The following is a 23723-nucleotide window of genomic DNA, read 5'->3' on the forward strand; positions in this document are numbered from 1 at the left end:
AGGCAACAATGATGGGCCTTGTTTTTCTCCCACCTGAGTCCCCATCTCCCTGAAAAGCAGGTGGATGGGGACGATGCATTTTTGATTTATCTTCTTTCATTTATCCTGTAATCCTAATTCATATTCCTTTTATTTATCTGGAAATATTATTATTCTTTTGACTATACACAGGAAACAAAATGTGAAACATTAAGCCATAATTATGGTACCTAGTTATCCATTCATGATTACATCTGGAACTTTGGGAGAGAGGATATGCTGTATCTAGTTTTAGGGTTTCAACTGTTGTTTCTGTACAAATGAACAAACATTTAACCAAATATAGACAAAGGTGTATCCAAAACTAAAATGATAGACTAAAGAACCACCACAACCTGAACCTCTAACAGTTCCTATAATCTGTAATCTGCAATATTCATTCTATGCAATAACAAATATCAATGCCTTTTCCATTTTGAAGTATCTTAAATTGTGATTGCTGAATGCTTCATAAAATAAATGAATACAAGTCATCACACATATGTATTCTTTGTTGGACAGCAGGCAGGAGCACTGAGGTCAGGTGACATGTGAGCTCTCTGTCATTACAGGCTTTTCTCTAATTAACAGGGGTCACCTGGGGTCAGTGGTCAGAATGATCATCGTGTGGTTTACCTCCTCCACACACACACACACACCTCTAACAGAAACTGATTAGTCAGAGGAATGTTATCTCCAAACATCTGCAGTTCTCTTTTCTTGGCTTTAATATTTCACTCCAGTGGAGAAAAACGTTTAACAATCCAACACTTTTTATACGTGTTACTTGCACTTTTTGACACTCGCTACTCTTTACCCACTCCTCCAAATAAAGTTACTTCTCTTTAGAAGCCATAGTGGGTCAATTTAACCAAGAGCAAACAATCAGAAATAACTTCTTTTCTTAAAGGGAAGGGATAGAAAAAGTCTCTTCAAAGACAATGTACATTATATGATAATCAAACTGGAATAATTAACACTTTATCATTGTTTTTAATTGTGCTGTAAGTGACAGGCAGGGGGAGCCACATCTATGTTGTGTAGATGGACTAGAAAACGCCCTGGATGACTTTCCTGGTTGGATATTATTTTAAAGCTTTTAGTAGTGGCAGTCGGGGAATTCACACCCTGAGAATAACATGCAGAAAGGAAGTAGTGGGAGTGTATTTTGGCCGATTGTTTTTATCAAGAAAAGCAGGTGTTACTCAACACATCTACAATGACCCTCTGTTCAGTTCCTGCAAGTAATGATAGTGACGGTGGACACATGCAGCCATCATTCATTTGTTCATTCACACCCATGACTTTCCTTCTATGACCTGTGAAGATGGCTAAAAAAAGAAATTCCACTTTGGGTTTGAACCTCAGAGGATTTTCAGATTTCAAACTTTTAAACCAACATGGGAGACTATAGGATCAATAATTCCCACATATATTATTTCTTGTTTTATGTGAACATGGGATAGGTTGACCATTAGTCCACTTCTCTTTATTGTGAACTTGCATATCTTTTCAACACATGCATGTGGTTGTATGTATGTATGTATATATATATATATATATATATTAGAGTAACATAAAACTACATTTATTTTATATTTAGTGACCTTTCACTGTCCAGCTGCACTACCGGACCCACGCTTTATTGGTCACAGCTGTTATAGAGCATTAGGTTCACATGCAGTAAATGCAGGACAGGACTTCCTTTGTCTTTGTTTTTGTTCAGCAACATTGTGTTGAACTGTTTCATTAACTTTCTTCTGTGTCTTTTTGGGAGAAATGTATCTTGTTGAGACTTAAAAAAATATATATGTATACATATACACACACACACACACACACACGTACAATGTCTCATGTGCTGTTTACTGTAAATTTCAAGCTCATAGTGCTTATATATTCTGGTAACTTAATGTCTGTAATGTATATTCTGTTATACAATAGTCTTATTGATATTTTCTATATAATGTACATTCACAAATGTGAAAATGCATGTTTATTATAATTTGTTAGCTGTAACTTTACTCTCTTTGCTGCTGTTACACTGTGAATTTCCCCATTGCAGGGGCGCATAAAGGAATAGCTTATCTTATCTTAGATCAATTCAAATACAGTCAAACTGAAACTTTTCTTTTATTAACCACAGTTTCTAACATCTCTGTCGACTGAACGTTAATGTCTTACAGTGAAATCACCCTGAAGGTCTTTGTGGACCACAGGTCGTTCTGTTATGTTTTTATTCAAATCAAACTTCGTCATTATTCAGGCAGCTCACCATGGCAACAGCAGGTGCACCTAACCTCTTATACACTGAGAACACTCACATGCAGTAACTTGTTACAGCACCTTGCAAAATATTCACCTGTTATGGGAGCGGGAACAAGTCAGACTGGTTTCAGTTCCGCGCAGCTGTCTGTGTCGGTTGTTATTTTCTTCTTCTCCCTTTTAAGGTTATTTATGACCCGTTTTCATAATACATTTCATTTAAACCTTTCTTTTAGATGTTTGTTTCACCACTGATGCATGTAAAGTGCAGTGAAGGAGTCAAAAAAGAACACGGAAGATGTTTTTAATTTTTTTTTAAAGTCATCATTCTCACAAATGGGACAAACAGTTTTCACAGCTAAAAAAAAGCGTAGTCATTCCCCATTTCACGACCAGAGTCATGAGTCAGAGTGTGTAAAACTGATTTGTATGACCGCTAACGTATGTATATATCACTTCATATTTCACTTCAGTGTATCTGAAATTACGGAAGGAGAAACATCCCACACAGCCAATAAATAACAAGAGCAGCTCTACAAAGAGAGAAGTGCCTGAATCATGGTGTTCTGATAACAGAAGAAAACTTAAAAACAGTGTTTGTTTGTAAAACAACTTTGTCATATTGAAATATGTAAAAGAGTAAACATCTCTCATCATCTCTTCCACAGGCTTCCTGTTTGTGTCATGCGATTATTTGACTTGTCTGAACACGTGTGACTCACCGAGGAACCCACGGTGATGGTCGCTGAGCTTAAATTACACACTGAAACTGTGACTGTACCCGGACAACAGCCCCAGGGCCTCGCTATGATGACATCACACGCAGGTACATACATTCTTCCCCGTGTGATGCATGAAACTTCAGGCTTTGTTTGTTTTTCTCCTGAAAAACCCAAACACTGTAATCAAAAATGTGATTTTCTTTAGTGGAGGCAAAGCTAGTAAAATGACATATTCTCAGCAAGAAATTGTTTTAGTTATCTCACAAATAAAGACATAGTTTTTATGTTTTACACCGTCACATCACACACACAGCTGGTGTTTTGTTACAAGGACTTTTAACTCATGTGTAAGATCTTTCATTTAGATAAAGATTTGTTTACAAGCTTTGACGTGTTCCGCAAATTATTCTAAAACAAGTAGGCTGAGTAAGAGGAAGTACTCGAAGAACTTCATCAACCAAAATGATGTTCAATGTGTGGAGACGACAGAACATTAAATACTTAATAAATACTAATTCTTGAAGTTAATACCTGACTTTTAGACTTTTTTATTAATGTGGGCAACATGTTCTATTACTATTAATGTTATTATTGTCATCCATCCTTGGATGAGATGCTCTCTACAGTGTCTCTATAGTATCCTCCTCCTCTCCTGCTGTTCCAGTTTGGTGCAATACAAATACAATTGAATTGAATGTGTTATGTTGTATTTTGCTATTTTTTCTATGAAGACGACTTTACTTTGCCATCTATTTATCTTAGCCTTATTTTTTCTTCTCACTTTTGGCACCAAACCACAAAAGTCAATGTCGTGTATGTAACAACCTACAGATCCTAGGGGTGGCTCCCTCATTCTCCAACAGTCCACAAACATTCAGTTTGGTCATTAGTTTAAACTGGACACACTAAACTAAATGACCGGAAGACCATTGAGCATCTATTCTGGTCAACAGGGGGCAGGTGTGGAGAAAAGAAGTAGGGAAAAAACAACTGTGAAGTCGCAGGTGACTCTATAGTCGCACTATAGAGTCAAAGTTATGATTGACTTTATGTTGCATCATTTTTAGTAGTGATATAAAGTACTAATAATTATGCGGGGGTCACAAAATAGAGCATTTTTCTTTTCTTTTTGTTCATAAAACAAGCCAAATTTCATAAATTCAAGCCGATATTAAACCTTTTGAGTACATTTTTGCTCAGGTGTGTTTATATAGTTGGTGAAAATTATTGTGCTGAAATGACTGTGTATATACTGTATGTTTAAACGTAAAAATGGAAAAAAACAGCTGAAATGCTGTGTTCTAAGGGTTAATATCAAAAACTGTCCGAAATTAATCTTAAATTAGTAAAGAAAATAATGACATGGACTGTAATTAAAACACTAATCAAGCCTAATTTGCCATATGTTCTATGGTTAATAGAAGTGGAGTTCACGGGCCCTGTTTTCATTATAACATGATATTAAGTGGTGGGCCACATGTAATGGATTGGGGGCCACCAGTTTGACACCTCCGCTCACACACTGTCGATGTGAGAGTGACTGGTTGTTTGTCTCGTTGTACGTTGGCTCTGCAATGGACTGTCCATATTTTATATATAAAAACGTTTGATACATATCTGTCAGTTTTTATCCGTGCACACTAAGATTCTCTAAGAAATGTGATACACTTCACATGTTCTGCAGGCTGATCAAATATTTTTGACTTTGTATGAATATGAATAATGACCCAGCCTTTTTAACTGAAGGGTTGGGTGGAGCCAGATCCAGCCGTTACTGTGAAGTCTGGACTTGTCTCACTCTACCTGCTGACACTTGTCACCTTGTTGCCCTGTGGCAGTTTCCCACCGCTGCTGGAGTCGTGAAAAAAAGATTCTGCTGATTCAAATTGCCCTCGTCAGTCTGATTTGAAAAAGTGCACATGTATACATTGATAAGTTGGTTCTTGTGCGGGTAAGGGCGCCATGTTTTACTCTTTGTGGTATAAGGCACGTTCCCAGTGGCAGCTCCACATCAGGACTAATCTCACCCTGAAACCATCTCTCCTCAGAGTCTTAATTGTGAAAATTCCTCTGTCCTTCCTTCTGTGTGGAACCCAATCCCCATATCCAGCCCAAAGTCACTTTAAAGATCTTACCTTGGATAAAATAGAGGCATTATAGTCCTAACGGCAGTTTTTGGCTCTTAAACACTGCCTCTATTCATTTGTGAAACAATCCGATTCCCTTCTCTCGTTGCCCCTTCTCACTATTCCCTCTTTTTTTTTCCCCCCCTTTTTTTTTTTACAACAGTTTGTCAAATGGAATCACTCGGCATTGTGTTTGCCGTTTTTCCAACATCTTCTTCCCTGGCGTCCTCTTACTGCTGTGGACGACTGCTGCTGATTCAAGAAGGACGCGGGCTGCACATTTTCCTCCAAAGACGACAGACAGGGCTGTGACCTCCTTCTGCCTGACGTCGACATCACTGAAAGGTCAGCTATGTTTTAACTCTTCGGATTTCAATCCTCTCTGGATTATGCATCATAAAAAGTCTTATAGCGTCATGGGTCTGTGTGATAGGAGTTGGAAGACACATAGGATTTAGTTAAGAGCAACTGTTTTCATTGCATCTTTATCAAAAGTCCTTGTTTTTGTTTTGACCTTTGAAAATATTTGTATTTTTGCTGCATTATGGGCCTCGTTTAATCCGTGTGATCGGTGCAGGGTGTGATGTGTACACCGTTGGTTACACTGGTGCAATAACTGGTGACTGAAAACAGTGTCTGGTTTGTTGAAGTCACTCATTATTGAAAAGTGACCACAGAGAATGTCCTGCTCTGGCTGTTCCTGTTCGGTGACGATCTTAAAGACGCTGCGGTTGTGTTGCGCCATAATGAACAACCCAGTGTGGAGATATCAGGTGGATTCTGTTCGCGGCAGTGTTTAAAATTACAGATCATAGAACAAATCTCTGTCGACAGGAGAATAACACAGTAAAAGCAAGGGCTGATAGGAGATCGATTAAACACATATGGTCTATTACACTGTCATATCAAACTATAAAATGTTGTTTTTAAAAAAGTGTGCTAATCATTTTCACTGAGAACAAATGCTGCAAACAGAGCCGTGTGTGTGATTCTACCTGAAACTCCCTCAGCTGAAAAGATCAGGGGTCCAATGTCAGCATCCCCCCCCACCCCCCCAGGAAATACAAAACAAAAAACCTGTCAACATTTGATTAAATGTCTTCTGCTTTATTGGAATAAAGGAAGTGACAGTTTGTTCTCCTTGTTTTACTTTAATGTGTGACTCTGGTAAATTCCTCATTTTAGTTCCAACCAAAATGAGGAAAATTACTACTAATACTTAGTAATAATTATAAAACAGCTGACGGTTCCTAAAAGCTGACATTTTATACACACACACACACACACACACACAAGAGTGTGACATGCAAGCAGTGTCGTAATTTTATCACAGAACAGACAAGACGAAAAAGAAGATTTTGAGGGTGTGGCTGAAGGTATTTTTGAGAGTCTGCTCAGTTGATCTCAGTGACTGTGAGTCAGTGTGATGGTTGATGCACCTGCAAAAAGAAACTGACATGATGACACATGCCCAGGGCTGGGAGTGGGGACGGTGAGGGCAGTCACTTCGTCACAGCTCTGTATGACAGTGTGTGTGTGTGTGTGTGTGTCAAGCCCCTCCCGGGTTAACTGTATAAAAGACCCGCTCCAACCCTGTCTAAACATTTACTCTTGTGGATCTCACAAGCAACACTTCCCGAGACAGAACCGTTGGACTTTTTTTGTTGTTGGACGTCTACATAAGAAGCTTTCTGAGGAAACATGGTAGCAGCTGGTTTACAGATGTTGGGCATTGCCCTCTGCATCATTGGCTGGATCGGGGCCATTGTTACCTGTGCTCTGCCCCAATGGAAAGTGACCGCTTTCGTGGGCCAGAACATTGTCACTGCTCAAACCACTTGGGAGGGCATCTGGATGACCTGCGTGGTCCAGAGCACGGGCCAGATGCAGTGCAAGGTCTACGACTCCATGCTGGCTCTTTCCCGGGACCTCCAGGCCGCTCGGGCCCTCATCATCATCTCTATCCTGATCGGCATCATCGGCATCCTCCTGTCCATTGCGGGGGGCAAGTGCACCAACTGCGTGGAGGACGAAGCAGCCAAAGCCAAAATCAGCGTTGCATCTGGCATCATCTTCATCATCGCTGGTGTCCTGTGCCTCATCCCCGTGTCCTGGACAGCAAACACCATCATTAACAACTTCTACAACCCACTCATGGTCAACCCTCAGAAGAAGGAGCTGGGGGCTGCGCTCTTCATCGGCTGGGGGTCCGCCGGCCTTCTCATCCTGGGCGGTGCATTCCTCTGCGCTAACTGCCCTCCCAAGGATAACTACTCTGCCAAGTACTCGGCTGCCCGTTCAACTACATCCAAAGACTATGTCTGAGGACAGAGACGAGAGGGACTAGAGACTGAAGAAAGACTTTGTGGTCCATGAAATGAATTCATATTTTTAGATTGAGCATGATTTGAATTTCATGTTGATTTTTATCCAGATCACAGTACTTTGATGTTGAGTTACCGCACATCTGGGTTGGTTTTCGTCATATGTGGACCACACCCACACAACTGTTCTGTTCCTGTGGACAGACTTCCACAGAAAGATGGAACATTTTCTCTGTTACTTTGATGAGTTGTGTATTCCTCTATGGTATTGTTATTTTTGTGGCTTTTTACATATCATTTCATTTAAAAAGGAAAAAGTGTTTTGTACATGATGTTTTTAAACTGTAAATAAAGATTATTATTGTCAACATTGAATGATTTTGTTTTGTGTTCTTTCTGTTTTTATAATTTGTTATGAAAGTAAAGAAAGAAAACATGAGGTGGTGTGTCACTTGTTTGCCATAACATATAAAAACTATTAACATAAGTAACAAAACATTCTACAGTTTGACTTTAGCTGCTCCTATCACCTTTAGAAAAAAAAAAACGTTCTTCAACGTTTTGGTGAAAGTAGATAAAAACAATCATTGAAAAAGTTATTCTACAGGAACTTTATATGAATTCAACTATATTGTCATGGAAAGAAGTAGTAGTTAGTTCATAGTGGTGCTTAAGGGCAGTTGACATCTATGATGTTCTCCTGGATTAAAACATCCAGAACAATAGATGTCTGTGTAATACTAATATGAATTATAATATGTATGTAGATCTCTGCTGTGCTTGACATAAGTGATGTTTTGTCCAACACTGCCCCCTTGCTTTAAAGAATCATCCTACGTCCTTATACATCCTATAATTCCTTCTCACTCGTGCTCATGCAGGTAACAGTAGTTTTATTCAAAAATGTTCAATTGTCTAAAAAAACTAAAAAAAACTCTAAAAAGTTGAATTAATGACACAGTTTTGTCCACGTTTTGTCTTGAACAGGTTGAAGGGACATTCAATTTACTCTTTGAACAAGTTATTAAACTTTTTAGTTTGAGTGAATTTGCTTTTTATTCTAAATATTAGAGAGTTAAAAGTTAAGGCATGAGGAAGTTCGTTTCTGACCTTGAAGCCCTGAATTTGTGGCAGGTCAGCACTCGTAAAGGTCACTGGTTTCTGTTTGTGTGTAAACTCTGTGCAGCCAATAGGAGGCGAGCACTGTGGTATCACATACCCTCATGTCTCTGTCCCAGCTTCTCACACAACAACCCTATAAATAAGAGCCTGCACCGTCCCACCTGTCTTTCTTTTTGGGGATTTTAACAAGCAGAAGCAGGAAGATGGTTTCTCAGGGGATTCAGATCGTTGGCATATCGATGTCTCTGATTGGCTGGTTAATGGTCGTGGTGGTGTGCGCCCTACCCATGTGGAAGGTGACTGCTTTCATTGGGGCCAACATCATCACGGCTCAGACCATCTGGCAGGGCATGTGGATGAACTGTGTGGTGCAGAGCACAGGTCAGATGCAGTGCAAGGTGTACGACTCCATGCTGGCTCTGTCGCAGGACCTGCAGGCCGCACGCGCCATGATCATCATCTCCATCCTGACTGGGATCTTCGGAGTGGTGTTGTCAGTCGCCGGAGGGAAGTGCACTAACTGCATCGAGGACGAGCGAGCCAAGGCCAAGACGTGCATCTTGGCTGGAGTTCTCTTCATCGTCTCGGGTGTGCTCTGTCTCATTCCGGTCTCCTGGTCGGCCAACACCATCATCAGAAACTTCTACAACCCGATGGTGATTAATGCCCAGAGGTACGAGCTGGGAGCGGCGCTCTACATCGGCTGGGCGGCTTCTGCACTGCTGCTAATGGGAGGGGGGCTTCTGTGCTGGAACTGCCCACCCAAACACCAACAGCACCCCCACTATGTGCCCAAATTCACACCTGTGAAGTCAATGTCTACGTCAAGAGAATATGTGTGAAAGTCTTTTGTCTTTTTCCCTACGTGGAGTTTCAATGTGACTGGAAACACAGCAGTGGGAAATGAAAATTTGCTTTAGCGCTTAGGTTAAAACATATATTAACAGGAAGTGCAAATATGCTGTGAGCTCTTTCTGCAGTTAGTGTATTTAGCTAGTTGACCCTCATCTCAGGGGACGTTTCCTGTGACAGTTTCTGTTGGTCACGCCTTGGTGGAACAATGTCATCATCAATGTTAGCATTAGCATTGTAATGTAAAAAAAACAACAACTCCTAGACTGATTTGGTCTTGTAAATATTTCGTCTGATTATCCTTGTGGTTCTAACTGTTTTTATTGCGATTTTATTGCGTTTCCTTCATGTTTGACCTTTTGACTCTTTTTTTTTTTTTTCTCTCACACATCTTTCTTGTGTTGAGCATTTCAAAAATATAAAATAAAAAAATGTATTGTCTGTGACATTTAAGCACCAGACCCTGTGGGAGTTTCCGTGTTCGTTTGGGGGAGATTGTACTTTTCTATCCCTGTAAATAAAGCACATTGTTATTGAATGCTTAATGTTTCCCTCACATCATTCCACTCCACATTATGTGGTAAATATGATCGTATAATGAAAGGAGAATGGAAAATAAACCACTGGTGAAATTTCCAAAAATAAAATGTTATTTCACTGCTGATAGACGACATCTTGAAGGTTTTAGTTTTGGTTTGTTTTTACTCGTGATCTTAAAAGAAAGTAGGAAAGTACCATTTTCTATGATATGAAATGTGTTTTAGTAAAGCAGGTGACGACAAAAATGGAACAGGTTCTTTGAGTCGCGCTCCACCCTAGCGCCAAGTTTCATGGAAATTGGACAGACATGCAGACAGATGAACAACAACAACAAAAGATGAACATGTAGAGATTTATTATTTCTTCATCAGCTGTCTCAGAATAAACTTCCGTCATCAGTGTGGAAATAACAGTCGGCACAGTATCGGGTTACTGAGTGAGAAGAAGTGTCAACAGCTTCTTTAGACAACAGATTTGAGCTGCATTTGATGAGACTTACTTTCTGTGTCTCCTAAAACCTTTCTTTTCTCCTTAGCTTTAACTCATCCACAACTTGAGTCCTGATATTTGTGTGGGCTCATTTTGAATCGACACTATTTTTTAACCTCTGGCTTCTACCAGAAAGTTTGGTGCCTCTTTTATTCCCTCCCCGCACTTAAATGTCTGTCCTTGCACTATTATATCAGTGTGGTGAGTAGTTTAGAATTACTGTGAGAAGCGCACTCTATAATTTATTAGTTAGTCAGTGACTCAAACTGAACTGAAGGTCAGTTAAAAAGACTTGATTATCTGATTTTCATCATGGTGTAATTTAATTTTTTACTATAACTGTTTCTGAAACATGAGTGATTATAATAGAAGCCGAATTGAGCTAAAATGAAGCAAAGCAGAAATTAACCCCACAATTTCCTGCTTTTGTTTCTTTAGACTAGACTAACTTTTGGTTATGCAATTTGTGTGTGTGTGTTTGTACTCTTTCAGGACCTTTTCTGGCATAAATACTGTCCTTGTCTGGTCCAGTAGTCCTCATGGGGACCAAACCTGGCTATAGTGAGTGACTGTAAGATTTGAATTGCAGTTGGGTTAAGATTATGATTATGTTATGGTTGAGGTTGGGAGACATTGCTTGCAATGAGCTAAAACAAATTAGCTGTGCAAACCTGTGTGTTTGTTTTTCCAGGTGTTACTCATGTTGTGGGGACCTAAAGCTGTTTACACAGTCACTTTATGGGGGAATTGCCTTCCTTATGGGGACAAAAAGTCCTCATAATATCAATTATTAAATTTTAAGGTGAAATTTGAGTTAGGCCAGTAGGTTAGACTAAATCTCAAGGAAATGAATGTAATGTCTTAAGTCATGGAAACTAGACTGTGTCTGTGTGTGTGTGTGTGGTGCCCCCATCAATACTCTGAATTGCAATCAACAATCTGTAAAGAGCCTCATTGTGAAAACAATAGTGACCTGTAATTTGATCGTCTGCCATCATTTACACTCTGGTGGTTTCAGGACCTTTGAAGTTGCTGAGCTGTTTTGACTCCGCCCACTGCCTCCATCCTCCCTCCTCCCTCCAGTCAAAATGCATATGGAGGTTTGTTTTTCAAGCACCAAAGTTAAAGCAGTGTTTAAAAATGCGTGCCACTCCTTCGTCGCTCGCAGGAGGAGGAATCTTGTTTGGCAGGAAGAACTCACCTGACAGTCGGCCGGCCCTCCTCCTGTACATTCTCTCACAGAGGAGCAAGAAAGCTGTATCACTGCGAAGGAGAACCAGAGCTCTGCTTTGAAGCCATTCTCTCTCCTGCCACAGACACAGCCTCTTCACCATGGGGAGGATTGGCAAGGAAACAGCAGGTCAGATCATAAGCTTCATAGGCCTGGTTGGGGTGGCGGTGACCTGCGGCATCCCCATGTGGAGAGTGACTTCCTACATCGGCGCAAACATCGTGACTGGCCAGATTATCTGGGATGGACTGTGGATGAACTGTGTGATGCAGAGCACGGGACAAATGCAGTGCAAGCTGAACGAGTCTGTGATGAGGCTGACCCCGGATCTGCAAGCCGCCCGTGCTCTGGTCATCATCTCGCTTGTCTTTGGTTTCATCGGCTTCATCATCACCTTCATTGGAGCCAAGTGCACCAGCTGCTTGAAGAAAGATTCCTCAAAGGCCAATGTGGTCATCATCGGCGGCTGTCTGCTCATTCTTGCCGCCATCCTGGTGCTGATCCCGGTCTGCTGGTCTGCAACCATCACCATCTCGGACTTCACGAGCACCTTGACCATCGAGACGCAGAAGAGGGAAATCGGTGCCTCCATCTACATCGGCTGGGCCTCTGCTGCAATTCTCCTGATCGGTGGGATCATCCTGACCACCTCATGTCCTCCTCAAAAACCCATGTATGGATACTACCCACCTGGACAAATGTACCCGTACTCAGGCCCAGCGACAAACCCAGCGACGTATGGTCCTGTGTACGCCCCTGCATCCAGCCGACCGTACACAGCATCAGGGACATATGTCCCCGCCAAACCATACGCAGTACCAAGTACATACTCTGTCAGGCAGTACCAGTAAAACTGAGGAGACACTGAGATAAAGACTGAGGTTTCTCTTTTATTTTTTTTTTACCACTAGAAAACAGTATCTAAAATACACAGTGTGCTTGTAGACACTGGTAGGTCGAACAATCATGTGATTAAATGAAATGATTTCTCTTACGTGCTCTAAAGTAGAAACGTTTATCATGTGTGACATCATACGTGTGACGTGAGAAACGCTGTGTCAACCCAACTGTGTGCACTGAGGTTGTGTTGGTTTTCACGTGCAAAAGTCCAGCAGTTATATATTTATTTTTCTTGTCATGCGGAGCATCTTTTGTAAATAGTGATGAAATTGTGAGTTGTTGTGATGATTGCATGTTGCCACTTTATTTTTGAGGCTGTTTGACATAGATTCAATAAAATCTTTGTACTACTATATTCTCATGTTTATTTGTGGAGTCATTGTCACAACTTGCACGACTGGTCAACACATTATTCCAGTTTTTGTCAAGTTATTCAGGTTTATTATTCTTTATTAAATTTCCAAGGAACACAAGATTCTTCTGGTATAATTAAACTGGTTCATTTAGAGATTTGATGAACAAATGAAGCAAATCAAGCCTTTTCAATTCTGCTTCTATTTCTTCCATTTTAAAAACAAACATTTTTCTACACCCCCTGATACACTATAACTACACAACTGTGTGCTGTATATTTATATAAGCACAAAGCCACAATGGTGACAAAAAAGAACAAGTTTCAAAGGAACAGTGATTCCAAACAATCAAAGAAAAGACTTGGTAAATGCAGCATGAGGCTGATTTAAACCCGGCAGTACTGGTTTTGGATCAAACACGTAGCAAAGCAAACAATATCTGCAGCAACAGTGTTGGAACGAACACAAATTGAGTAAATGTAAATGTTAACTACATGGAAAAATGTTTAACTCTCAGTATAGAACACGACAAGGCTTCAACTGGATGAGTCAAACCTTTATTTTGAAATTTGACCCAATTCCTGGTTTTTAAAATCGCCAAAAGTTTATTTATTCTATGCTTGAATTTCATAAAAATGTATTTGAATTTCAGTAAATACTATGTTTTCAAAAAGGCCCTATTACAACTGGGTGAATGGATACTGAATAAAGGTTTTTGAAATATAAGAAACTCTTTGTATATTGATCTTTGCCATTGTGTGTGGTTTAAGTTTTCCTTCATCTCTTGTAAAATAATAATGATTTTCTTAAATATAGTCTTAGGTCGAATCTTTCTATCACTGTCCCAACCAGGGACTAACTAATTTATGATGTAATTAACTACAACATTAATGTGTAATTGTGAAAACTTTCGTTCTGATTGGAAAAAAAACCTCGCTCATTTCCTGCTATAGATTTGGCAATGATGGAACATAATCATGAGTAAGACCGGGGGAAATGGCGCTCTCTGTAAACGTCTTACATCCGGTGATACTCTCACCCATGATGGTGTTGTTTTTTAAACCTGAAACCAGTGACCGGACCTGATCTTCCAGTAATTGGCCCAATCAAAGGCTGGCCACTGGCACTGCATTGTTTGAATGAGGAATGCGGTGCGTCTTCACGGGGCCTCATTTACATAGAGTCATTGATGTTCATCTCGTCGAAACTGCTCCCCATCGACATACGGATAATGTGAAGAATCTGGTTGGACAGGAAAGTTGTACTACACACAGGTTTCAGGTCAGAGGGAAGGACACTGTGACTCCACCTTCATGTGAAAGACATCCTTATAACTGAAGCAGATGTGCCACAGTCTTATATTCAGCTTTACAAACCACACTCATCTGACACACTTTACTTGCTCCAGAAACCCTTCACTCTTCAGCAGACTCATCATGGTGTCATTGGGACGACAGATGCTGGGCTTTGCCCTGGCCATCATCGGCTTCCTGGGGACGATCATCGTGTGCGCCCTCCCCATGTGGAAGGTCACGGCCTTTATTGGAGCCAACATTGTGACAGCGCAGGTCATCTGGGAAGGCTTATGGATGAACTGTGTCACGCAGAGCACGGGCCAGATGCAGTGCAAGATCTACGACTCTCTCCTGGCTCTACCTCAGGACCTCCAGGCCGCCAGGGCTCTCGTGGTCATCGCCATTATCGTCTCGGCCTTCGGCGTCATCCTGGGCATTGCCGGTGGCAAGTGCACCAACTTTGTGGAGAACCAGAGCGCCAAAGCCAAGGTGGCCATCGCCGCAGGGATTGTCTTCATTTGCGCTGGTGTTCTCATCCTCATCCCTGTGTGCTGGTCTGCCAACACCATCATCAGGGATTTCTACAACCCAATCATGACCAACGCGCAGAGGAGAGAGCTGGGGGCCGCGCTCTACATCGGCTGGGGCACAGCTGCTCTTCTTCTCCTGGGTGGTGCCCTCCTCTGCAGCTCCTGCCCATCCAAAGAAAGCCCAGAGTATCCAGTCAAGTACGCCGGTGCCAGGTCCACAGCCACCAGCCGGGCCTACGTGTGAGAGCGCCGCTCTTCTGAGGAAAAACTGAAAACTATCTTCTCCTTCCTTGAGTAACCCTCCTTTCCTGAGTTCCTGCTGTGAGTTGCTGAGAGCACCACAAATTACGTCTCACTTTGAAGTGATAAAACTGATTTTCTGAGAAATTCAGAGGTCTTTTGGTGGAGGCGACGACAATGTTTCTCAAAAAGAACGAGGAAATGCATTGCAGAGATGTGGTGTGAAAATCTTCCATCAGCATGAAGACTGGACTTATTGACGGCTGTTCTATATTAAGCTTGTATCAAACCTGATTTTTCTCTCAATGTTTGGCAAATGTGAGCTGTGCAAAGAGGACAGAAAAAAGAGCTACGATGTAATATAGTGTGAATTTATTTTGTAAAAATATTTTACAAGCATCTTTGTTTCATTACAATTGTTGAAACACTTTGTTTTGTGTTTATTGAAATTGCAGATTTTTAATAAAAATATTTACTTAATTCATATGAAAGTGTCTTCGTTTACTTCATCCAGAGTTGAGCAGTCATATTTATGCTGTAGTTTACATTCTTGCTGCTAGATTTAAGTTCTATCACAGCGAGGTCATCACTGATAGTAGTAGTAAATAATTTGAGGGCCAGATGTGTTCTTGCCGGCAGAAACAATGAAACGTTGAATAAAAGTACAGCATAATTGACGAGGAAGTGAAAGAATCTACATGGAGTGACAAAACATAGTCCATTGATTACACCACGATAGAGGGATTCAGTGATGACGCCTCCCGTCTCTCATTCATGGAAGAAACTGTCTGTTTCAGACTGACTGCACTTATAAAAACACAACTACAGTGTATTTTACGTGCATTTGAAAACATCCATCTTGTTTGAACTCCTCATGCAAGCGTTAAACCTGCTTAACCAGTTGTACAGAGCCGAGTGCCAATTAACAGGAACGCTGACCTGCAATGTGTCGGTTTAGTTTGTACGAGAAGAAACATCTGCCTGAATTAAGCTCTAAAGGAAGCAATTTTATAACTTTTTTCGTTTCCATGAACTTAATTTATTTGTGTGACCAATGTCCCACCCAAATTTTTTTTTTAGTGCACACACCATCAGCACTTAGAGAATCTCAAGGAAGAAAAGATGCAGTCAGGGGGCATTTCAAGGGACAATAGGAGTCCCAGGTTTTCCAAACTTCAGATATATTTATGTCCCAAAAAGGTACAAGGCCCATGCCCAGATTAGCAATATTGTCCATGAGTGAAGTAAACCGATAATATTGAAATTAAAATACTTTGTCACCAGACTAATAAATAATCCAAAAAGGTCATAATCTCAGTCTTGTGGTCACCATTTTGGGCATAACTAATAAACTCTATGTTGTTTTTACAAATGAAAATATGTCATTAAAATGTGAATAACAAAATAAGACATCATCAAAAACAAAAAGAAATAAAAAAAGAAAATATGTTTTAATGAATTTGGTAAAGGAAATAATATTTAAAGCGCAGTTTTTCAGAGCAGTTTTGGGGGGGAAAGTTAGAAACTAGTTTTTAAACTGTCATGACCCAAATCTAAGTTGTCCAATCCAATCCAACTTAATTTATATAGCACTTTAAAACAACAAAGGGCTGTACATCAGAGATAAATAAAACAAATAAAATATAAAATGTGAGACCTAATAGACCTAAGAACAAACAATAAAACAATAAAATACTGTAGAAAGAATAAAAACAACACAAAAAAACACATACAATAAAACTATAAAGAAGATAAAACCAATGTCTCACACTGGGTCAGAAGCCAGATGCATTTTAAAAGTGGACAGTGAGTGGGCATGTTTAACAGAAAACGCTCTGTCCCCTCTGATGTTGCGACTCATTTACAGCCACGTATGTGACACCTAGTATAATATTGAATTGGTAAACTAATAATTTCCCTGAAAGGTTTGTTTAAATTAATGTTATTTAAAATATATACGCATGAATCGTAAAGATTTGTTGGAAAAAATGATTTTGTGGGGACACAAAAAAAAACCTGTGGTCATGACCCAGACTTTGAGAACCACTGGCATAGCGTTTCATGATGGACATTTACAACCACAGTGACCTAGTTCCTTACAGACAGCTAATTCCAAAAATAACTATACGGTACATGTGATGATGTACAAATGATTATCATCTGTTTCTCCCACACTAAACCTGCAACTTATAGTGAACAGTGTATGTAATAATCTATATATTTATCATGTAACTGAGTCTTGTATAAAGTAAGTAAAAGTCTAGTATATGACATTTACTGTATCAAAAGTGATTAAATGTACTTGAGTTTAAGAAGTAAAAGTATTAAAAAAAAAAGTGAGGAGTTAGGATTGTACAATGGTGGCTCGGTGGTAGGGGAAGGTTAGGTCTGTGGTTTCATTTCCTGCCTCTGCTAGTCTATTATGTGTCATTGAGCAAAACACTGAACCCCATGTTGCAGCATGTGAATGAGTATGAACGATGTGTTAATGTGTAGAAACAAGAGTGTAAAGCAGCTCATCAAGACTAGAAATGCTCTATATAAATACAGACCATTACCAACTCTTCCTCTTCTGATTTTATTTGGTAGTAACGAGTAACAAAGATAGTGAGAGGAAATGTAGTGGGCTAAAAGTTGCTAAAAATATAAATAACAAAGTAAAGTACATATACGTGAATAGTATTAGTATTTCTACTACTGTGTTACATTTACAACACTGCTATTGACAAGGACCTTATGGTCACATGTGCATTTCCTCCATGTTCTGAGACACAAACGTGACGTAAGGCTGGTTCACACCCTGAGCTGGTATCACATTCCTCAGCTGCCATTTTAAATTGCAGAGACAAACTAAATGAACCAGTTAGGATTTCTGAGAGTGATTACTTTCTTCACACGCTGTTGCAACACCAGCCGAGCAAAGTAATTAACCAAAACATCTACGTTTTTATTTACCATGAGCACATTTCAGCTGTTTTTCCTTTTTATGTTTGTATGCATATAAACAAAGTTGTTAGAAAAATGTGTATATTTATCACAGACAGTATTTGACAATAGATTCTCAGTTTGAGTTTTCTGTGTGGAGTATGCATGTGGATCTACTCTTTATGGCTGAGAACAACCCGGAAGTAAGATTATATTCTAAAGCCTCTATGCGGGGACTACAGTGGTTGTAAAAAGAGCTCTGAATGGAAGTTGAGCAATAAAACCTTCAACCTCGTCATTACACTTGGTTCTCTCCGAGTACTTCCTTCCTGTAGGTGGGAATGTGAGAGCACGGTTGTTTGTCCTGCCTGTGATAAGCTGGCGATCTGTCCAGGGTGTACAATGCATCTTACCCACTGTAAGCTGGGAAGTTTGGCTCCAGCTCCCTCCTTAACCATCAAAGAACAGGCAATAGACACTCACCAGCCACTTTATTAGGTACACCTGTTCAACCGCTTGCGGCTTTTTCACAAAATACATAATAGGCCAATCACGACTCAGTTCACGTAGGCATGTACACGTGGTCAAGACGCCCTGCTGAAGTTCAAACCGAGCATCAGAATGAGGAAGAAAGGTGATTTCACTGACTTTGAATGTGGCGTCTCTGTTGATACCTGACGGGCTGGTCTGAGTATATCAAAAACTATTGGAATATCCACTCCCAACCACTCGATTCACTCTAGGGTTACAGAGAGTGGTCTGCGAAAGAGAAAATAGTCAGTGGGCTGCAGTTCACTGGGTGACAATGCCTGTTTGATACCAGAGGTTGTTTATATGGCTCTGCCTTAATTCAGCAGCTTTTGGTCGTCCCAAAAAACACTCAGGTGTGATCGGGCCTTTGCTGCTACACATTAGGCAGGCGTCATCACTTCCTGTTTTGAAGTCTGTCTCACAGTATGTGTGTTGTGCTCTGTTTGTGTTTCTGTGTGTTTGAATGTTTTGCTTTATTATGTACAGCACTTTGGTCAGCAGTGTTGTGCTTTATAAATACATTGAATTGGAAACATAGAGAGGCAACAGTAGCTCACAATGGTCATTTATATAACCACTTCTTACAACCAAGGTATGCATTAAGTATGTGAGACCATCTCTGAACACGCAACAGGTCAAACCCGTGAAGTAAATAAGCTACAGAAGCAGAACACCACACCAGGTGCCACTCCTGCTACTTAATTAAGTGCCTTCTGTACCTAATAAAGTGGCCTTTAGGATAGCTCATGGGCAATTATTTGACACAGTGTGGATTTAAATGTTTAAAAAAGAAGAAAAAAAATGTCACCAACTATGTACAGGTAATTTGACATTTGCCAGATTTCATTAGTTGTAAATGTGAAGTGACAGTAAACAAAGCAAGGAATTCCCCTTTTAAAATAACCTCCATCATTCTAATCAGTGTGAACATGCATGTGCTCACATACTGTACATACAAAGTCTCAGTGCTTCAGCGCCTTGCCTTTTGTGTAAACAGTGTCACTGTAGGATCTGTCCGTCAAACACGATTGTGTTCTTTGCATCCCTCTGCATTCAAGCTGCCTACACGTCTTTTCTGTCACATTCAAAGTTGACACAAAAAAACCTTGAGTAACACAATCCTCATCACCATCCACGAGAATAATAATCGAAACTCCAACCTTCATTGTCCTTGAACACAAAGAATCCGGCATGGCTGGTATTCTTTGGCAGGCCCTGAAATCTAAGCGTCCTTAATAGCTTGGCTTTCACGCCTCCTTCTCTTCATTCTCGTTCCTCTCTCTGCTTCAGATGCACATTTACACCTGATCAGCTCGCAATATTTTCTCACAGACGCACAGAGAGACTCAGAGGACAATGGCTTCCATGGGCATGCAGATGGCCGGCTGTGCTCTGGCCCTTTTGGGCTGGATTGGGGTGATCATCGTCTGTGGCGCGCCCATGTGGAGGGTCTCCGCTTTCATTGGCAACAACATAGTGACATCACAGATCATATGGGAGGGCATCTGGATGAGCTGCGTGGTTCAGAGCACAGGCCAGATGCAGTGTAAGGTGTACGACTCCATGTTGGCTCTGAGCGCAGACCTGCAGGCGGCTCGAGCCCTCACTGTGGTTTCCATCATCACGGGCATCGCGGGGCTCCTCATCGCTTTCGCTGGTGGGAAGTGCACCAACTTCGTCGCAGAGGAGAGGGCCAAGGCGAGGGCCTCAGTGGCGGCCGGCGTGGTGCTGATCATCAGTGGGCTCCTCTGCCTCATCCCAGTTTGCTGGACTGCCGGCTCCATCATCAGGAACTTTTACAGCCCTCTGCTTATAGACGCACAGAAGAGGGAGCTCGGGGCCTCGCTGTACATCGGCTGGGGAGCCGGGGCCCTGCTGCTCCTGGGAGGGGGGCTCCTGTGTGCCACCTGTCCCCCCAAAGAAGACCATCCCCCATCTGTGAACTACCTCCTCAACAAGTCAACCAATAAAGACACTTCGTTCCGATCCTTGACACCAACAAAGACATATATTTGAAGATGAGCCTCTGTGCTTGTACTCAAGAAACTTGGAGTTTAATGAAGGATTTTTTAAGCTTTTCATTAGCTGCTGAAAAGCCTGAAGAAAAAGGACAATTCATGATGAAGGAAATGTGTGTTTGAATTTAAGAGACTTTAAAGCTGAACATTACCCTTGGTAATGAACGCCCACTGTACATACAGGTATCGTTTAAAGTGAAGAAACTGTGTTTGAAATGTTTGGGAAATTCTAAAACTTTGTGACTGTATTTGTCACATTAAATGACTTTCTTTGTTAGTTAGTTTCCACTGTGTTTCTGTTTTCATGATGCTACCTATTCAAAAAAATGCAACCTGTGGTTATTAAAAGCAAACCGAGAGAAGTGCGAGAACCCGTTTGGCAGGTATTTACCCGAGATCACCACACAGGAAACAAACAGTGAGTCACAGACTTACATGCCTACTGTTGGCTGAGGTGTTTAGTTAGTAAAGCTTTATATACTTTTAAATGTTTGTGTTCATTTGTTTTTGAAAGAAAATATAACCTGACACTCCTGATGTGAGAAATCCAACGTTTACCACTGACCTCATGGGAGTGCTATGTTATCAGCTTCTACATCAAAGATAAAAAAAGGAGTCAAATAACTCAGGCGTCACAGAATGGGTCAGAAGAGCTGACGATGTTTAAAAAAAGAAATAAAGAAACTATACATATTTCCTCTCAATGTTGGTAATACATGGATTTACTCTTGAGCATCAAAGAGGTTTAAAGATTGATGTTTCTAAAATCAAGTCACATCCTGGGGTTAATGTTAACATGAAGGTTATATTAATGTGGCAGTATTTCATGATTTCTTGCTTAAAAAGTTGTAAATAAAACAATTCAAAATCAGTTCTGAGTGTACCACAAAACATAAATGTAATATTCTCCTTTTATGTAAGCATTTATTCTGTAACACAATGTTATTATTTATATTTTATTATATTATTATTTATTATTATTGTTGTTTTTCCCAACATATTCTCTATCTTACCTCCAGTCACTGGCAGCTCTTGACATGATTTTAATTTACTTATTTTGAAGCTGTGAGCTTTACCATTGCTTTTATTTGTGTGGCATACTGCCGCCTAGTGGCCATTTGCATCCATGGCTAGAAAATACCTACATCTTTACCAAATTATATCAAGTAGACTGGAAAGGACCTAAACGTTTCCAAAATTAAAAAATAAATGATATCTTTCCTTCCTCATTTCTGAGCTTAACTTCTTAGTTAATTAACATTCAGTTTAAAGGAAACCCCAGAGAAAAAATAAAGTAAGAGAAGTAGTTTTAAATAAAAATCACAGGGAATAGTGTGGACTAATAAAACGCCAGGATGAGATTAAAGGAAGTTAATATTTGTCCTTTTTTCCAGGGTGTGAGTCTACTTCCTGTCCCATGGCTCTGCAGGAGCTGGGCATCAGCCTGTCGATGATAGGTGTTGCTGGGACCATCCTGATCTGCTCCCTGCCCATGTGGAAGGTGACTGCATTCATCGGCACCCATCTGGTGGTCATGCAGGTGTTCTGGGAGGGTCTGTGGATGACCTGTGTCAGCGAGTACACTGGTCAGATGCAGTGTAAGCTCTATGACGCCCTGCTGGACCTGTCACCTGACCTCCAGGCAGCCCGCGGCCTCATCTGCATCAGCCTGGTCCTGGGATGTTTGGGCTTCCTCATCTTCCTGCTGGGTGCCCGCTGCACCAACTGCCTGGGCCACCCGGGGATCAAGGCTCGGGTGGTGCTGAGCTCCGGTGCCATCTTCTGCCTGTCGTCGCTGACCACCGTAACTGCTGTTGCCTGGACGGCCAACACCGTCATCAGTGACTTCCACAACCCGCGTGTCCCTGAGGCCCTGAAGAGAGAGCTCGGAGCAGCCATTTATATTGGCTTTGTCACTTCTGGGCTGGTCTTCTGCGGCGGCGCCATTCTGTGCACAAGCTGCCCACCACAGAGGGCCAGGTTCCCCAACAGTGGCTACACACGTGCCAGGACCCCCCCACAGGGCAGCTACGCCTTCAAGAACTACGTCTGAAGTGAGGATCAAGGCCAGACCAAGTCAACACACTGAAGTGTGGGATGTGGCCTCAAACACAGTAGATCCATATTAAAGCTTCATGGTGTAAGAATTATTGACATCTAATGGTGGTTCCTTCCTTTTCATACAGGAAACGACAGAGGGCTTCACAAACCAGAGAACCATGAAGTTCATCTTTGTTTGTGCAGTAAGTGTCTGCTTCAAAATATGAAACAAACACTCGGTAGAAAGATTGTGGATGGCAGCGACAAAAACCAAAAGACATATTTTAAAGCATTCACACACTTTGGTAGCATTGAATTTCTGCCAATAAACCTTCTAAAATATTACACATTAGAACTTCAAGTCAATGTCTTGAAAAACATGTTTTCTGTTTTGGAAAAGTTCAGGCACCTCACAATAAACCCTACCAATGTAGGGTTTATTGTGAGGCTACAAAAACCGAAGCAATTACACACTTAGACAAACATAGTTATGGGTACTTTATTCCATTTATGGCAATAAACCCTCTTAAATGTCACACATTGGACCTTTAAGTGGCTAATGTAGTTTTACACTTGCATGCATGCTTTCTTGTTGAGATTGGACCTGTAGTGATTAGCTGAACTTTAATAAAAGCATAAATGGATGAATGAATGTAGAATTCACAGGAAATGATGTTGTACTGACAAAACATTTTAAAATCAAATAAAAATCCCAAAAGAGCATCATTTTCACACAAACGTGTGCAGACTCTAAAATTCTACTACGAGCTAAACTTTTCTTCCAGACTTTCACACAAAATTCCAGACTTTTTAAGACTTCCAGGACCTGCACAAACACCCTGTATGTTGACACACTGAAGCTCACAATGCAAACAAAGAAGAATGACATCTTTTTTTGGTGTGTGAAAACCAATGTTTGGAAAAGGACGGAGTCAAGAGAGTGAGACACAATCTACAGTCTCACCACTAGATGACAGTAATTCTTACCCACTAATCCTTTAACAGAAGAAAGTCTATTTCACCATCGTAAACACATTGTTTTGCTGCTTTGTCTCTTTGTAAACAAATACTTTCCTTGCACCAACGTCAACAGAGAAGAGAGGACAGTTGTTGATCTGCTGCGGCTGCCGTTTAAGTGCAACTGTCTTATTTTGAGACCTTATCTTCCTTATTTTAGATTTTTCTAAGAAACATAAACCTAC

The 23723-nt window shown here is 40.8% G+C and overlaps 4 protein-coding genes across 5 annotated transcripts; all 4 read left to right on the forward strand.

Annotated features, from left to right (window-relative positions):
• Positions 1–3059: 3059 nt before the first annotated feature.
• Positions 3060–23193, forward strand: LOC122772984 (claudin-4-like). 2 transcript variants are annotated; one of them, XM_044031334.1, is made up of 3 exons: positions 3060–3109; positions 5295–5476; positions 21876–23193. In XM_044031334.1, the coding sequence occupies exon 3, from the start codon at positions 21899–21901 to the stop codon at positions 22532–22534; it is 636 nt and encodes a 211-aa protein (XP_043887269.1). In that variant the 5' UTR covers positions 3060–3109; positions 5295–5476; positions 21876–21898; the 3' UTR covers positions 22535–23193. The 2 variants fall into 2 exon arrangements, with proteins under 2 accessions (XP_043887269.1, XP_043887268.1); XM_044031333.1 differs by lacking the exons at positions 3060–3109; positions 5295–5476 and adding an exon at positions 17914–17929.
• LOC122772992 (claudin-4-like) lies at positions 6728–9967 on the forward strand. The gene is made up of 2 exons (XM_044031344.1): positions 6728–7318; positions 8781–9967. The coding sequence occupies exons 1-2, from the start codon at positions 6833–6835 to the stop codon at positions 9417–9419; spliced, it is 1125 nt and encodes a 374-aa protein (XP_043887279.1). The 5' UTR covers positions 6728–6832; the 3' UTR covers positions 9420–9967.
• On the forward strand, positions 11606–12944 carry cldnf (claudin f). The gene has a single exon (XM_044031337.1). It carries the CDS (start codon positions 11791–11793, stop codon positions 12538–12540), a length of 750 nt encoding a protein of 249 aa, XP_043887272.1. The 5' UTR covers positions 11606–11790; the 3' UTR covers positions 12541–12944.
• Positions 14278–21352, forward strand: LOC122772991 (claudin-6-like). Its single transcript, XM_044031342.1, has 2 exons — positions 14278–14840; positions 19796–21352. Exons 1-2 carry the CDS (start codon positions 14286–14288, stop codon positions 20477–20479), a joined length of 1239 nt encoding a protein of 412 aa, XP_043887277.1. The 5' UTR covers positions 14278–14285; the 3' UTR covers positions 20480–21352.
• Positions 23194–23723: the final 530 nt, after the last annotated feature.

Source organism: Solea senegalensis, linkage group LG8 (genome assembly GCF_019176455.1).
Source record: "Solea senegalensis isolate Sse05_10M linkage group LG8, IFAPA_SoseM_1, whole genome shotgun sequence".
Classification (NCBI taxonomy): Eukaryota; Metazoa; Chordata; class Actinopteri; order Pleuronectiformes; family Soleidae; genus Solea; species Solea senegalensis.

Bases quoted from the DNA above. Each gene is read 5' to 3' on its own strand.
- LOC122772992 (XM_044031344.1), top strand. From the start codon at position 6,833: ATGGTAGCAGCTGGTTTACAGATGTTGGGCATTGCCCTCTGCATCATT. The intron at 7,319-8,780 runs GCGCTCTTCATC...AGAAGCAGGAAG, and splicing joins AGAAGAAGGAGCTGGGGGCT to ATGGTTTCTCAGGGGATTCA.
- cldnf (XM_044031337.1), top strand. From the start codon at position 11,791: ATGGGGAGGATTGGCAAGGAAACAGCAGGTCAGATCATAAGCTTCATA.
- LOC122772991 (XM_044031342.1), top strand. From the start codon at position 14,286: ATGTGCCACAGTCTTATATTCAGCTTTACAAACCACACTCATCTGACA. The intron at 14,841-19,795 runs GCGCAGAGGAGA...ATTTTCTCACAG, and splicing joins ACAACCCAATCATGACCAAC to ACGCACAGAGAGACTCAGAG.
- LOC122772984 (XM_044031334.1), top strand. From the start codon at position 21,899: ATGGCTCTGCAGGAGCTGGGCATCAGCCTGTCGATGATAGGTGTTGCT.